Source organism: Gastrolobium bilobum, unplaced genomic scaffold (assembly GCF_033153095.1).
Source record: "Gastrolobium bilobum isolate Gb01-03AN ecotype WA unplaced genomic scaffold, APGP_CSIRO_Gbil_v1 utg116332, whole genome shotgun sequence".
Classification (NCBI taxonomy): Eukaryota; Viridiplantae; Streptophyta; class Magnoliopsida; order Fabales; family Fabaceae; genus Gastrolobium; species Gastrolobium bilobum.
In genome coordinates, this window is record NW_026898745.1 from 1 (window position 1) to 16,203 (window position 16,203).

Here is a 16,203-nt window from a genome sequence, read left to right on the forward strand (position 1 = left end):
ATGGACCAACAATATATCAATAACATGCACCGCAAGCATACAATATTAAGACAACGCCTTTCCATTACGTTTTACGTCTTGAGGCTTCTCACCAAGCCATAAGCCCTTAATCATACGATTCTGACTTACATTAAATAATTACAGAAGTTCAACTTCCTCAACTAGGGTCCACAAACCCATAGATCAGTTCTGGATGAACAGTACGCTATTGTTCCTCGCAAACCCAGAATATCCGGATATTCCTCGGGGACATATCCGGATATGCAATATCCGGATATCTCACAGCCAATATCCGGATATCCAATATCGGATATATATCTGGATATCCAATATCCGGATATCCCGATCCGCATATTCGGATACCAATATCCGGATATCCATATCCGGATATCAATATCCGGATATTCCACGACAAATATCTGGATACTTCGCGACAGAATGCAGTTTCTGCATTTTGCAAAGATATCCTTCCAAGGTTCCATTTTTAACACTTTCAAACGTTAAAGCATGCATATTAAGGTTCATATGACAGTTGGTTACTTGTTTAATCCATTAAACACACCAAGACATCAACTTTAACCCAAGGAAACTCATGACCAAGGTTGGTACAACTTACCAAAGCTCAAAACAGAGCAACACAGGCTCTTGGAGCTCACCACACTGCCTCTACAGGTCTGACCTTCAAGGCACACGAAAAAGGTGATCAAAGGTTGGTTCTTTCTTCACAAAGGTTGACACTTTGAAGCTCACAAGCCAAGGAGAAAGCTCCAACACCACAAACCACCAACTCAGCCCCTTCACAACCACAAAACAGCCCCCCACACTCAGAAGCAAGGCCACCAACACTCTCCCAAGGTCACTCTCACTCACACCAAGTGTTTAAGAGAAGAGAAATGAAAGGAAATGGCTTCAAACCTCAAGAATGGAGAAGAGAAGCCAAAAACAGTGTTTGGAAAATCTGGTCAGCCACCCTCCACGCATAGGAGTCTGTTTTCTAGGGTTTTGTGCCCTCACATAAGGCTTATATAGGCGGTTAAGTCACTAACACACAGTATTAACTTTAATTGCTACGCTTAGCATTTTAATCCCAAACTTTGGATTCTTAACCTACTCAATTTTACAAGAACTATCATATTTTTCTTATAATTTTCGGAGCACCTTTTCGGTACGCGCTTTTCACAGCCAGTACCAGTTTCTGGCACCAGTTCTCATTATTTGGACTTGAAACTCGTTTTACAAGTCCTACATATTATTCTAGTAATTATCATGCACTTATTATAATTTTCCAGGATACTTCTTCGGTACGCATTTATATCGACTAGCAGAACCGGTATCTGCACTTTTCATCCGAAAAGCGACTTTCAGCATTCTTAATCACTTACTATAATTATTAAGGTCTCATAATAATTATTAGGGTCAATTATGGAATTATTTCCTATTTTCTCATAATTTATTAATTAAATTCCTTAATTAACGGTGCGGGTTCTTACAATTTTGGTTTTGCATACAGTGGCTCAAGGAGCCAAGTTTACTTTCAGAAACAATTGCCCATACACAGTATGGCCAGGAACCTTAACTGGCGACCAGAAGCCTCAGTTGTCAACAACAGGTTTCGAGTTGGCAACGGGAGCATCCAACTCCGTAGACCTCCCCTCCCCATGGTCAGGTAGGTTTTGGGCTAGGACGGGGTGTTCGAACAACAACGGAAAGTTCAGTTGTGCCACCGCCGATTGTGCGTCCGGTCAAGTGGCATGCAACGGTGCCGGTGCAATCCCACCAGCAACTTTGGTAGAAATTACAATAGCATCAGATGGAGGTCAAGATTTCTACGATGTAAGCAACGTGGACGGGTTCAACGTGCCCATTTCAGTGACCCCACAAGGTGGGAGCGGTGAATGCAAAACCTCAAGCTGCCCTAACAACATCAACAAGGTGTGCCCTGCAGAGCTCCAAATGAAAGGTTCTGATGGAAGCGCGATTGCTTGCAAGAGTGCTTGTTTGGCTTTAAACCAACATCAGTATTGTTGCACTGGTGATTTCAACACAGCAGAGAAATGTCCTCCAACAAAATACTCTGACATTTTCAAGCAGCAATGTCCTGATGCTTATAGCTACGCATATGATGACAAGACTAGCACCTTTACTTGCTTCTCCAAACCTGACTATGCCATCACATTCTGCCCTTGAAGTCCTCCATCGCTACATAATAGACTTTGTCATGCCTCACAAAAAAATAAGTGTGTATTTCAATATATGATACAATTATGAGCCACACAATATGAATAAAAAAATCACGTGCTTTCGGTGATTGTATTGAATCATCATCCAATAAAGTTTTATTTTTATACTTTTTTTTGTCTGTGATTAAATTGGAGTGGTGTGTTTGTTTTTGCTCTTTACCTTCATAATATGCCACTTGGAGGTTTTTATACTTCTTTCATTGTGATCTTATTCGTACCCTCTCCAAATGACTGACATATCCAAGGCAAGAGCTGCAAATTATTTAATTTGTGGTGAGAAAAAGAAGTAGAGAAACATTTAAAATTCCTCCTATGGTTTCTTTTCGAATCGCTAACCCCTAATGATTTTTACAATTCAATCCACCTTCTAACTCTGTTACAAATTAAATTAAATGCTTCATTTTACGCTTATAAAAAGAATCGTTGTAGAGATAGGAATTATATACCACAATGTTAGTTTTTTTCGTCCAACTCTAATTGTTTTCTAAGATTTATATCAAACTGTCAAAAACTTTTCATCCCAACAATGTCGAGAGAAAAATTACAATGAAAATTATAAGTTAGGAACTAATTTTAATCTTTCAATAAGATAATATTCAGCACATTATATAAAGACTTCCATGATGCATTGAAGAATATTACCATATATAGCAGTATGGGTGATATGAATTTTCTTGCGGGAATATGCTTTGTTATGCTTTTCTTTACACAAATTGGCATTTTTGAAGATATCAAATTGAAATTTATAGCAAACCGTCTATAAAAAGGAGTAAAACTGTAATCCTAATATGAAAGGATTTGGCTACTCTTCCCAAATTCGATGATGGGATGAGTTGTGCAACAGGCTTTGTTCTAAGGCATTTAAAAGGTATATGCTCATATAACATATGTATGTATAATACGAAATATATTGTCCAATATTGATTGGAACAATTGTTTATAGGGAGTAGGGGTGTAAATGGGCTGGGCTGGGCTAGGCTTTGGCCTTCATGGCCTAAGCCTACGTAAAAAAATATTCAGCCTATCTGGCATACTAAAGACTTTATTTATAGGTCAAGCCTGACTTATTTTTAAAAATTAGAGAGCCTGATATGGCCTACAGGCCTTGTAGGCCTTCCTTGTGATATATTTTTAAAAAATTAAAAAAAAATTAACAATTTTTAAAATATTCCCTTGACATTACAAGTCATTAACGTGTTCATAAATTGCTGCATTTTTTGCACGATATATAAATTTCACTAGTGAGCATTAAAAATTTTACAATAGTAAAAAAGATAACTAAAAAAATATACTAGGCAAAGTTCCATTCATGCATGCACTAGTACTTCTCATAAGAAATAAAAAATGACAAACAAGAAAGAGTCAACATAATACCCCAACTCTATAATATATATAAGAGAGGAATAGAGTCAAAGAAATGGGGAAAATAAAAAATACAATTATTAGGTCAACCAAAGCTGAAATAAAGTCTACAAGAGAATATCATTCATTGAAATATCTTTAAACCACCATCAAGACAAGGGTTGGTACTAATTGTCACCTAAAATAAATATATTAATTAATTTAATTTTTAAAAATTAAATAGGCCAGCCTACAAGGCTTTAGGCCAGGCTTGACAAAATTGGCCTACAGCCTATTTGTTAAAAAGACTTTCTTATAAGCCTAAGCCTATTGTACTTTTCAACGTAGGTCGAGCGAGGCAAGGCTCAACGTAGGCTGGGCTGTATGCTAGGCTAGGCCAGCCTAGCTTATTTACACCCCTATTAGGGAGTGTGTTTTTGCCACACCATTAGGACTAATAGATTTTTGCATTTTTTTTATGGATTAATTCATTAAAAATAAAATTACATATTGAAAAAAATGAAAAAGTTATCCCAAAGTGTAGTCTTTTCTAAATTGACTCCGCCTATATAAAGTGTAATAATAATAATAATAATAATTATTATTATTATTATTATTATTAGTTAGCCACATGTAATTTTGTTTCAACGGAAATGATTATTTTCAGTTAAATTAAATGGAAGTTAATTGACCACCTGAGAGTTACAACCAAATTTTAAGGAGTTAAGAAATAAAGAAAATTTTTACGGGTTCATTTTTTTAAAGTTACTTTAGATAACTTTGTCTAATATTCACCGAAATAATGTTATTTTGGGGCGAAAATAATAGTGTGTTTGTAATTTTAATTTATTTCAGAATTATAATACTCTTTATCATTCTAATTTTTTAATTTTTCAATGCCAAAATAACATCGTTTTGGTGAACATTAGACAAAGTTGTTTAAAGTAACATTAGATACTTTTTTTTTTCAATTTTTATTTATGCACATATCGTTATTTTATTTTATTTAATTGAAAATGGAAGAAGGTACAATTAAGTAGTGAGTTACCTACTTTCCCTCCCTTTGTTATAATTTGTTAGAAATTTAGAATACTTATGAATTGGTGTTTATATTGTTTAAAGACGGCTTATTATTTTGTATTTTTTTCTGCTGTTACTGCAGATAAGTTATCTGCAGTAAGCCTAATACGACGTCATTTTGGGACAGAAATCATGGTATTTTTATAATTTTAATTTATTTCAGGATTATTATAGTCTTTATAATTATAATTATTTAATTTTTCTATCCCAAAACGACGTCGTTTTGGGAGTAAATGCAGATAACTTATCTGCAGTAACTGCACAAATATTATTCTATTTTTTATAAGTGATAAATTCATTTTGTTTTGGTGACTTTCATTTGCATTTATACTGAATTACTTTATAATTTTCTTTTAGCTAATTGTATTTATGTGTAATTATTTAATAACTTATTTTCATCTACGTACAAGTTTAATATTTGATGGTTTATGTTTCTCGTCTTAACAGAATCAATGATGTTGTGCATTGTTCTTAACTTATTTTATTCCAATATTTTGTGGCATTTTAATTTATCTTATTTAGTTGTTGTTTTTTTTTTCCATACAGATGTGATTGGTCCTACCTAACTCAAATCGTACTAATTGTATAATAGATGATATAATAGATAGGATCCAAAAAAAAATAAAAATAGTATGAAGTTTATTTTTTCAAGGGGAAGTCTCAAAGTGTAATAGATGAATTGATGAATAAATAATAAAAAAATTAATTTATTTTAGAGTCTAAGCTTTTTTATTTAACTTTTTACGAAAAATAAAAAATAAATTTTTTTCTAAAATAAGATGTTAGCAAACATGTTATAAATAATTTAAAAAATATTTTTGGGAAATAATTGAGAAGTATTGTTCTAAGTCAAATCCATACCTGGATTAAGCCAAAGCAAACTAAAACGAGTCGGGGATCAGAATCCCTAAACTCGAGAAGAAGGATTTTTAGTCCAAGCCAAACTCTGAGGTAACTCTCCTAGAAATACATAATGCACACTACTCAAACACCCTAAACTCTCATAAGCTCTTCGTACAGACCCCCACACCACAGTTTCAAGCCCTAACATCTTACAACGTCATCATCATTACTAGCTAACCGACAGATCCAATATCAAATACGAACCCTTCTGATCAAGTACTATATTTCATTCTACTGAAGTAAAATATATTTCTTTCTAATTAACTTAATATTATAGCTACGCAAGTTAAAACCCATACTTCACAAGCAACCTCTGAAAACAAGAACTCATCACTATTCACCAACAATGACGATCACCCGTGTTGCTCTCTGCCTTTGCTTTGCATTCCTCTTCAATGGTATATTTCAATTACATTTTCCATTCCCTTATTCTCTTTATCATAGACATTAACGCATTATAAGTTATCACATGTATTTATATATGTAACAAAATGTAACACCCTCCCTTGTATGCATCCAAGAGAGTCGTTTGCTAATCGTTATTAGAATTGCGGAATTCTGTAGCGAACTTTTTCTTTTAAAATACCTTTGAGTGATGAAAGTGGAAAGCTAATAAGATTTTCTTGATAAAACTTTGTAAAAACCTTGCTGTTTGCAAAGTTGGAATTTTCCCAAAAACAGTTCGTGTACAAAATCAATATCAAATCGAGTTTTCAAAATATTTTTGTACGTGTTCCAGAATCTGAAAGTAGACGCTTGGGGCTTCGCGTGCATATAAAATAATAGTAAATCGGAGTTCATTTGCCCCTCGAAACATAAGTCGTAAGTTGTCCGTAAATCGTTAAAAATTCAGCATTTGATAAACGTTAAGAAAGTCCCTTTTCGCAAAACATTTCAGATTTCTTAAAGCAGCCGTTGTTCATAAAAAGACTTAAAGCAGAAATAAGTCATAGTTTTACAGTCATCCAAAAATCATCAAGTACCACATAATACAATCATCCCAAGCTTAAAACAGTCAACAGTGAATAAATCCAGACAGCAGCAAAAATATAACAGAGTTCAACATTCAAGTCCTCAAATGCTTTTACGTCCTCCTGCAATTTAAAAATTGCAGCCCCAAAGGGGTGAGAATAAACCCAGTAGTGTGGCAACAAAACCAAATGCAACAGTATTAACTAGGCACAAAATCATAAATAGTCACTTCAAACATTTAATCCTTTTCATCATATATCATAACGCGTATATAACGCCCTTTTTCCTTTACGCTCATAGCACCGTCGTGCGCGTAGCATCACAGTGGGTATTCCTAATGGCTCCCATGAAGGTGAATCCCACTGTGGAACCTATGCGGACTGAAGCCAAGTGTCCCCTCTCCTTGTACCAGGCATGCCTATATGATGCATGCTCAGTCACATGTCCTCAATACAAATATATATATTCAATATGTCATGAATCAAGTATACATGCCATGTTATGCAATCGCACCCAACAGAAAAATGCATTATGATGTAAAATGCATGCATATATCATATCATTCTTTCATATTCTTACCATTGGCTCATCATCATCATAACATACATAGAACAAATGTGAGCAACACATCACAATTCCATACACTAGCCAATAGTCACATTAAGTAATACCGTCTACACATACCTCGCGTGCCACAACAATTTATCAAACAGCAACGAAGTAATCCCTATTCACGAGTTATGCGCACCTAAGCAACAAGGTTTCAAGTCAGAATCGTACGTCACAAATTTCCTACATACAGCATATGTTTTTAGCCCATTTTTCCTTAAATTCCTAATCGGTTTTTAGAATGCTGTTCCTAACCATATTCGGATTCCATAATAATTTTTTTCAGACGCGTAACAACGAATAATTCTAAGATTTCCAATCCCAAACAGCATCGGTTTTACATACAGAAAATTCTCAAGGTTTCAATCATAAAATTTCTACTTCCCCCTCCTATGGTGCGCAAAAGAAAGCCTATATATCATGCTATTTATTTAATTTATATAGGACTTCGTACATATCAAGGTTCCCCAAAACAGAATTTATTCCATTATAATCAACGAAGAATCCAAAGTTCCATTAGCATTCATATTCGGTTTTTGATGTTATTAACTAGTGACTTAAACATTTTCAATTACATATTTTTCTCTTCAAGGCTAGGGTGTGAGAAGGAGGCCTTTAAACCTACGGTCCATACAGATTTATCACATGCAAGTCTATATTACCATTCTGGTCCAAAGAAACGGTCCTAAGGCACGAAAATGCTCTCTTACAAGTTCATAATTCATTTTATTTTTTTGACTTGTATGCCTTAATATCAAAGCTGTACAGTGAGCAGAAACAAAGAGGTAGTGATAACAGAGTTTGATTTCCTAGGACACTCATACAACAGAAACAGATGAGGGAAGTTGGGAAATTTATCCTCCTATGAAACCTATGCTAACCGGACAGAAAGTGTAGGAATGATAAAACAAAATTTTCTCTTCTCAATATGTATGCCACGGCCAAAACAGTGAGGGAAAAAGGAAGGAGAGTTTGAAATTGTTTACCTACTCATATGTGCATAACGAATCCCCACTCGAACAGTAGACAATCCTGCACCTTTCCGATGCTTCAGGAGGACGGTTCCAACGGCACGCAAGGGAAAAGCTGATTCATTCACAGCTGAAGCAAGTACATTCAATGGAACTTTGACTCGGAACTGATCCGCAAAAGAAACAAGAAGCAGTGAAGGGATACCACACCTCTTTGAGGGGTCTCGGCCGAAACAAGGGAAGGAATGGAGAGTGGCTCAAAGTAACTGCATGCAGTGGAAGATCTTTATTAACCGTTGAGAGAAGGAGGTGAACAAGGAAGTGGATAGGACACTATACCTCTTGACTCCTTGGTACATGGCCGACTAGTGAGAAGAAAGGAAGTATGTCTCAATAGTTGGTTTTCTATTCTTACGGTTTAATGGGGAATTAGCTAGCTATGTTCAGAATGTGTGGATGGTTTGGCTTTGGTGATCTCTCATACGCATAGAGGAAACTAAATGAGGATCAGACTTTTAGACTAATAGAATGAAATCCCTTGGTCAAGAGGGAGTTGGCCGAAACATGTAGGAGAAATCATCCAAGTGTCCAAAGATGAGACAAGTGGCATTCATGCAATGCCATGGGCGAAAGGTGGCCTTCATGTAAGAGATTGGAAAGATTGAGCTTGACACCTCAAGGACATGCATTGGCTTCTAATGCCTGGAGATCAGAATTATTTCTTACCCTTTGCGCACATGGAGGGGAAACAAGATATATATAAGATAAATGAGGGTTGTCATAGATCAATAAGATTACATGCCATTGACCAATGGAATTACATGCAAGGTGATTATTTTCATCTAATCAAACAGATACATGCTGATTTCCCAGCCCTCTACTAGGCGTATAGGATGGTACAAGGGCTGATTTGATTTTTCTTTGGATACTTACACAAGTAATCAAGATTTTCTTTAAGATAGGTTAGAGGTTACTAAAGGGTCCCACTATCATCTCTTAATGAGCATTGCTCACTGACATTTATTAATTATCATTTCATAGTCCTTCTAAGCATTATCTAGAATTTTCCTAGGCTATATTAAATTAATCCTATTCTTTTAACTAGAGCCTTGATTTCTCAAAGTATATATGTATATATCCACTCACGCGTACATGCAAATCAAATAAATTTCCTGGCTTAAATAAATTCCACTCTAAACCTATGTTTTATTCGAATTTCAAGTTTGCTACACCTTCTTAAGCTTTAGGCCAGGCTTGACAAAATTGGCCTACAGCCTATTTGTTAAAAAGACTTTCTTATAAGCCTAAGCCTATTGTACTTTTCAACGTAGGTCGAGCGAGGCAAGGCTCAACGTAGGCTGGGCTGTATGCTAGGCTAGGCCAGCCTAGCTTATTTACACCCCTATTAGGGAGTGTGTTTTTGCCACACCATTAGGACTAATAGATTTTTGCATTTTTTTTATGGATTAATTCATTAAAAATAAAATTACATATTGAAAAAAATGAAAAAGTTATCCCAAAGTGTAGTCTTTTCTAAATTGACTCCGCCTATATAAAGTGTAATAATAATAATAATAATAATAATTATTATTATTATTATTATTAGTTAGCCACATGTAATTTTGTTTCAACGGAAATGATTATTTTCAGTTAAATTAAATGGAAGTTAATTGACCACCTGAGAGTTACAACCAAATTTTAAGGAGTTAAGAAATAAAGAAAATTTTTACGGGTTCATTTTTTTAAAGTTACTTTAGATAACTTTGTCTAATATTCACCGAAATAATGTTATTTTGGGGCGAAAATAATAGTGTGTTTGTAATTTTAATTTATTTCAGAATTATAATACTCTTTATCATTCTAATTTTTTAATTTTTCAATGCCAAAATAACATCGTTTTGGTGAACATTAGACAAAGTTGTTTAAAGTAACATTAGATACTTTTTTTTTTCAATTTTTATTTATGCACATATCGTTATTTTATTTTATTTAATTGAAAATGGAAGAAGGTACAATTAAGTAGTGAGTTACCTACTTTCCCTCCCTTTGTTATAATTTGTTAGAAATTTAGAATACTTATGAATTGGTGTTTATATTGTTTAAAGACGGCTTATTATTTTGTATTTTTTTCTGCTGTTACTGCAGATAAGTTATCTGCAGTAAGCCTAATACGACGTCATTTTGGGACAGAAATCATGGTATTTTTATAATTTTAATTTATTTCAGGATTATTATAGTCTTTATAATTATAATTATTTAATTTTTCTATCCCAAAACGACGTCGTTTTGGGAGTAAATGCAGATAACTTATCTGCAGTAACTGCACAAATATTATTCTATTTTTTATAAGTGATAAATTCATTTTGTTTTGGTGACTTTCATTTGCATTTATACTGAATTACTTTATAATTTTCTTTTAGCTAATTGTATTTATGTGTAATTATTTAATAACTTATTTTCATCTACGTACAAGTTTAATATTTGATGGTTTATGTTTCTCGTCTTAACAGAATCAATGATGTTGTGCATTGTTCTTAACTTATTTTATTCCAATATTTTGTGGCATTTTAATTTATCTTATTTAGTTGTTGTTTTTTTTTTCCATACAGATGTGATTGGTCCTACCTAACTCAAATCGTACTAATTGTATAATAGATGATATAATAGATAGGATCCAAAAAAAAATAAAAATAGTATGAAGTTTATTTTTTCAAGGGGAAGTCTCAAAGTGTAATAGATGAATTGATGAATAAATAATAAAAAAATTAATTTATTTTAGAGTCTAAGCTTTTTTATTTAACTTTTTACGAAAAATAAAAAATAAATTTTTTTCTAAAATAAGATGTTAGCAAACATGTTATAAATAATTTAAAAAATATTTTTGGGAAATAATTGAGAAGTATTGTTCTAAGTCAAATCCATACCTGGATTAAGCCAAAGCAAACTAAAACGAGTCGGGGATCAGAATCCCTAAACTCGAGAAGAAGGATTTTTAGTCCAAGCCAAACTCTGAGGTAACTCTCCTAGAAATACATAATGCACACTACTCAAACACCCTAAACTCTCATAAGCTCTTCGTACAGACCCCCACACCACAGTTTCAAGCCCTAACATCTTACAACGTCATCATCATTACTAGCTAACCGACAGATCCAATATCAAATACGAACCCTTCTGATCAAGTACTATATTTCATTCTACTGAAGTAAAATATATTTCTTTCTAATTAACTTAATATTATAGCTACGCAAGTTAAAACCCATACTTCACAAGCAACCTCTGAAAACAAGAACTCATCACTATTCACCAACAATGACGATCACCCGTGTTGCTCTCTGCCTTTGCTTTGCATTCCTCTTCAATGGTATATTTCAATTACATTTTCCATTCCCTTATTCTCTTTATCATAGACATTAACGCATTATAAGTTATCACATGTATTTATATATGTAACAAAATGTAACACCCTCCCTTGTATGCATCCAAGAGAGTCGTTTGCTAATCGTTATTAGAATTGCGGAATTCTGTAGCGAACTTTTTCTTTTAAAATACCTTTGAGTGATGAAAGTGGAAAGCTAATAAGATTTTCTTGATAAAACTTTGTAAAAACCTTGCTGTTTGCAAAGTTGGAATTTTCCCAAAAACAGTTCGTGTACAAAATCAATATCAAATCGAGTTTTCAAAATATTTTTGTACGTGTTCCAGAATCTGAAAGTAGACGCTTGGGGCTTCGCGTGCATATAAAATAATAGTAAATCGGAGTTCATTTGCCCCTCGAAACATAAGTCGTAAGTTGTCCGTAAATCGTTAAAAATTCAGCATTTGATAAACGTTAAGAAAGTCCCTTTTCGCAAAACATTTCAGATTTCTTAAAGCAGCCGTTGTTCATAAAAAGACTTAAAGCAGAAATAAGTCATAGTTTTACAGTCATCCAAAAATCATCAAGTACCACATAATACAATCATCCCAAGCTTAAAACAGTCAACAGTGAATAAATCCAGACAGCAGCAAAAATATAACAGAGTTCAACATTCAAGTCCTCAAATGCTTTTACGTCCTCCTGCAATTTAAAAATTGCAGCCCCAAAGGGGTGAGAATAAACCCAGTAGTGTGGCAACAAAACCAAATGCAACAGTATTAACTAGGCACAAAATCATAAATAGTCACTTCAAACATTTAATCCTTTTCATCATATATCATAACGCGTATATAACGCCCTTTTTCCTTTACGCTCATAGCACCGTCGTGCGCGTAGCATCACAGTGGGTATTCCTAATGGCTCCCATGAAGGTGAATCCCACTGTGGAACCTATGCGGACTGAAGCCAAGTGTCCCCTCTCCTTGTACCAGGCATGCCTATATGATGCATGCTCAGTCACATGTCCTCAATACAAATATATATATTCAATATGTCATGAATCAAGTATACATGCCATGTTATGCAATCGCACCCAACAGAAAAATGCATTATGATGTAAAATGCATGCATATATCATATCATTCTTTCATATTCTTACCATTGGCTCATCATCATCATAACATACATAGAACAAATGTGAGCAACACATCACAATTCCATACACTAGCCAATAGTCACATTAAGTAATACCGTCTACACATACCTCGCGTGCCACAACAATTTATCAAACAGCAACGAAGTAATCCCTATTCACGAGTTATGCGCACCTAAGCAACAAGGTTTCAAGTCAGAATCGTACGTCACAAATTTCCTACATACAGCATATGTTTTTAGCCCATTTTTCCTTAAATTCCTAATCGGTTTTTAGAATGCTGTTCCTAACCATATTCGGATTCCATAATAATTTTTTTCAGACGCGTAACAACGAATAATTCTAAGATTTCCAATCCCAAACAGCATCGGTTTTACATACAGAAAATTCTCAAGGTTTCAATCATAAAATTTCTACTTCCCCCTCCTATGGTGCGCAAAAGAAAGCCTATATATCATGCTATTTATTTAATTTATATAGGACTTCGTACATATCAAGGTTCCCCAAAACAGAATTTATTCCATTATAATCAACGAAGAATCCAAAGTTCCATTAGCATTCATATTCGGTTTTTGATGTTATTAACTAGTGACTTAAACATTTTCAATTACATATTTTTCTCTTCAAGGCTAGGGTGTGAGAAGGAGGCCTTTAAACCTACGGTCCATACAGATTTATCACATGCAAGTCTATATTACCATTCTGGTCCAAAGAAACGGTCCTAAGGCACGAAAATGCTCTCTTACAAGTTCATAATTCATTTTATTTTTTTGACTTGTATGCCTTAATATCAAAGCTGTACAGTGAGCAGAAACAAAGAGGTAGTGATAACAGAGTTTGATTTCCTAGGACACTCATACAACAGAAACAGATGAGGGAAGTTGGGAAATTTATCCTCCTATGAAACCTATGCTAACCGGACAGAAAGTGTAGGAATGATAAAACAAAATTTTCTCTTCTCAATATGTATGCCACGGCCAAAACAGTGAGGGAAAAAGGAAGGAGAGTTTGAAATTGTTTACCTACTCATATGTGCATAACGAATCCCCACTCGAACAGTAGACAATCCTGCACCTTTCCGATGCTTCAGGAGGACGGTTCCAACGGCACGCAAGGGAAAAGCTGATTCATTCACAGCTGAAGCAAGTACATTCAATGGAACTTTGACTCGGAACTGATCCGCAAAAGAAACAAGAAGCAGTGAAGGGATACCACACCTCTTTGAGGGGTCTCGGCCGAAACAAGGGAAGGAATGGAGAGTGGCTCAAAGTAACTGCATGCAGTGGAAGATCTTTATTAACCGTTGAGAGAAGGAGGTGAACAAGGAAGTGGATAGGACACTATACCTCTTGACTCCTTGGTACATGGCCGACTAGTGAGAAGAAAGGAAGTATGTCTCAATAGTTGGTTTTCTATTCTTACGGTTTAATGGGGAATTAGCTAGCTATGTTCAGAATGTGTGGATGGTTTGGCTTTGGTGATCTCTCATACGCATAGAGGAAACTAAATGAGGATCAGACTTTTAGACTAATAGAATGAAATCCCTTGGTCAAGAGGGAGTTGGCCGAAACATGTAGGAGAAATCATCCAAGTGTCCAAAGATGAGACAAGTGGCATTCATGCAATGCCATGGGCGAAAGGTGGCCTTCATGTAAGAGATTGGAAAGATTGAGCTTGACACCTCAAGGACATGCATTGGCTTCTAATGCCTGGAGATCAGAATTATTTCTTACCCTTTGCGCACATGGAGGGGAAACAAGATATATATAAGATAAATGAGGGTTGTCATAGATCAATAAGATTACATGCCATTGACCAATGGAATTACATGCAAGGTGATTATTTTCATCTAATCAAACAGATACATGCTGATTTCCCAGCCCTCTACTAGGCGTATAGGATGGTACAAGGGCTGATTTGATTTTTCTTTGGATACTTACACAAGTAATCAAGATTTTCTTTAAGATAGGTTAGAGGTTACTAAAGGGTCCCACTATCATCTCTTAATGAGCATTGCTCACTGACATTTATTAATTATCATTTCATAGTCCTTCTAAGCATTATCTAGAATTTTCCTAGGCTATATTAAATTAATCCTATTCTTTTAACTAGAGCCTTGATTTCTCAAAGTATATATGTATATATCCACTCACGCGTACATGCAAATCAAATAAATTTCCTGGCTTAAATAAATTCCACTCTAAACCTATGTTTTATTCGAATTTCAAGTTTGCTACACCTTCTTAATTATAATTTATAGAAGTCCCTAATTATGCGGGATGTTACACAAAATATATACATTCCTAATGTTAATGGTACACAAGTATGGGAATAGATTTTGTCTTATTTGATGTGACTATGTTATGTAACAAGATCCTAACCATTCATGAGCATATTAGTCAATAGTAATGAGAAATGAAGAAAGAATTAATATCGGAATGTAATATGACAAAATCATCAATGTTGATTTGGCCATAAATAATTATAATACTATCACACGACATGGTCGTGTTAAATAACATATGAGATGATTTATTCCCTAAGTGTAGGTTAATGTTTACTCACATTACTTTATAAGGTGTAAAATTTGTCAATTTTGAAATCTATACATGACTTGATTCATCAAATCCCAACGCACAGTTTATGATTTTGGTTTTGCATACAGTGGCTCAAGGAGCCAAGGTTACTTTCAGAAACAATTGCCCATACACAGTATGGCCAGGAACCCTAACCGGCGACCAGAAGCCTCAGCTGTCAACAACAGGTTTCGAGTTGGCAACGGGAGCATCCAACTCCGTGGACCTCCCCTCACCATGGTCAGGTAGGTTTTGGGCTAGGACAGGATGTTCGAACAACAACGGAAAGTTCAGTTGTGCCACTGCCGATTGTGCCTCCGGTCGAGTAGCATGCAATGGGGCCGGTGCAATCCCTCCAGCAACTTTGGTAGAAATTACAGTAGCATCAAATGGAGGTCAAGATTTCTATGACGTGAGTAACGTGGACGGGTTCAACGTGCCCATGTCGGTGACCCCACAAGGTGGGAGCGGTAAATGCAAAACCTCAAGCTGCCCTAACAACATCAACAATGTGTGCCCTGCGGAGCTTCAAATGAAAGGTTCTGATGGAAGCGCGATTGCTTGCAAGAGTGCTTGTTTGGCTTTAAACCAACCTCAGTATTGTTGCACTGGTGCTTTCAACACACCAGAGAAATGTCCATCAACAAAACACTCTGACATTTTCAAGCTGCAATGTCCTGATGCTTATAGCTACGCATATGATGACAAGACTAGCACCTTTACTTGCTTCTCCAATCCTGACTATTCCATCACATTCTGCCCTTGAAGTCCTCCATCGCTGCATAATAGACTTTGTCGTGCCTCACAAAAAAATAAGTGCGTATTTCAATATATAATACTATTATGAGCCACACAATATGAATAAAAAAATCACGTCCTTTCGGTGAATGTATTGAATCATTATCCAATAAAGTTTTATTATTATACTTTTTTTTGTTTGTGATTAAATTGGAGTGGTGTGTTTGATTTTGCTCTTTACCTTCGTTACTCTTTCATATAT

At 35.0% G+C, this 16,203-nt stretch overlaps 2 protein-coding genes across 2 annotated transcripts; both read left to right on the top strand.

The window, feature by feature from the left end:
* Nucleotides 1–1,473: 1,473 nt before the first annotated feature.
* Nucleotides 1,474–2,188, top strand: LOC133283786 (thaumatin-like protein 1b; the record flags this gene model as incomplete). The annotated part of the gene is made up of 1 exon (XM_061480698.1): nt 1,474–2,188. A coding segment is annotated over one exon (714 nt), but the record flags the coding sequence as incomplete, so codon positions are not given.
* Nucleotides 2,189–11,428: 9,240 nt separating this feature from the next.
* LOC133283785 (thaumatin-like protein 1b) lies at nt 11,429–15,995 on the top strand. The gene is made up of 2 exons (XM_061480697.1): nt 11,429–11,480; nt 15,293–15,995. The coding sequence occupies exons 1-2, from the start codon at nt 11,429–11,431 to the stop codon at nt 15,967–15,969; spliced, it is 729 nt and encodes a 242-aa protein (XP_061336681.1). The 3' UTR covers nt 15,970–15,995.
* Nucleotides 15,996–16,203: the final 208 nt, after the last annotated feature.

Coding starts and splice junctions, on each gene's coding strand:
- LOC133283785 (XM_061480697.1), top strand. CDS start 11,429: ATGACGATCACCCGTGTTGCTCTCTGCCTTTGCTTTGCATTCCTCTTC. Junction 11,481..15,292: donor CTTTGCATTCCTCTTCAATG/GTATATTTCAAT, acceptor TTTTGCATACAG/TGGCTCAAGGAGCCAAGGTT.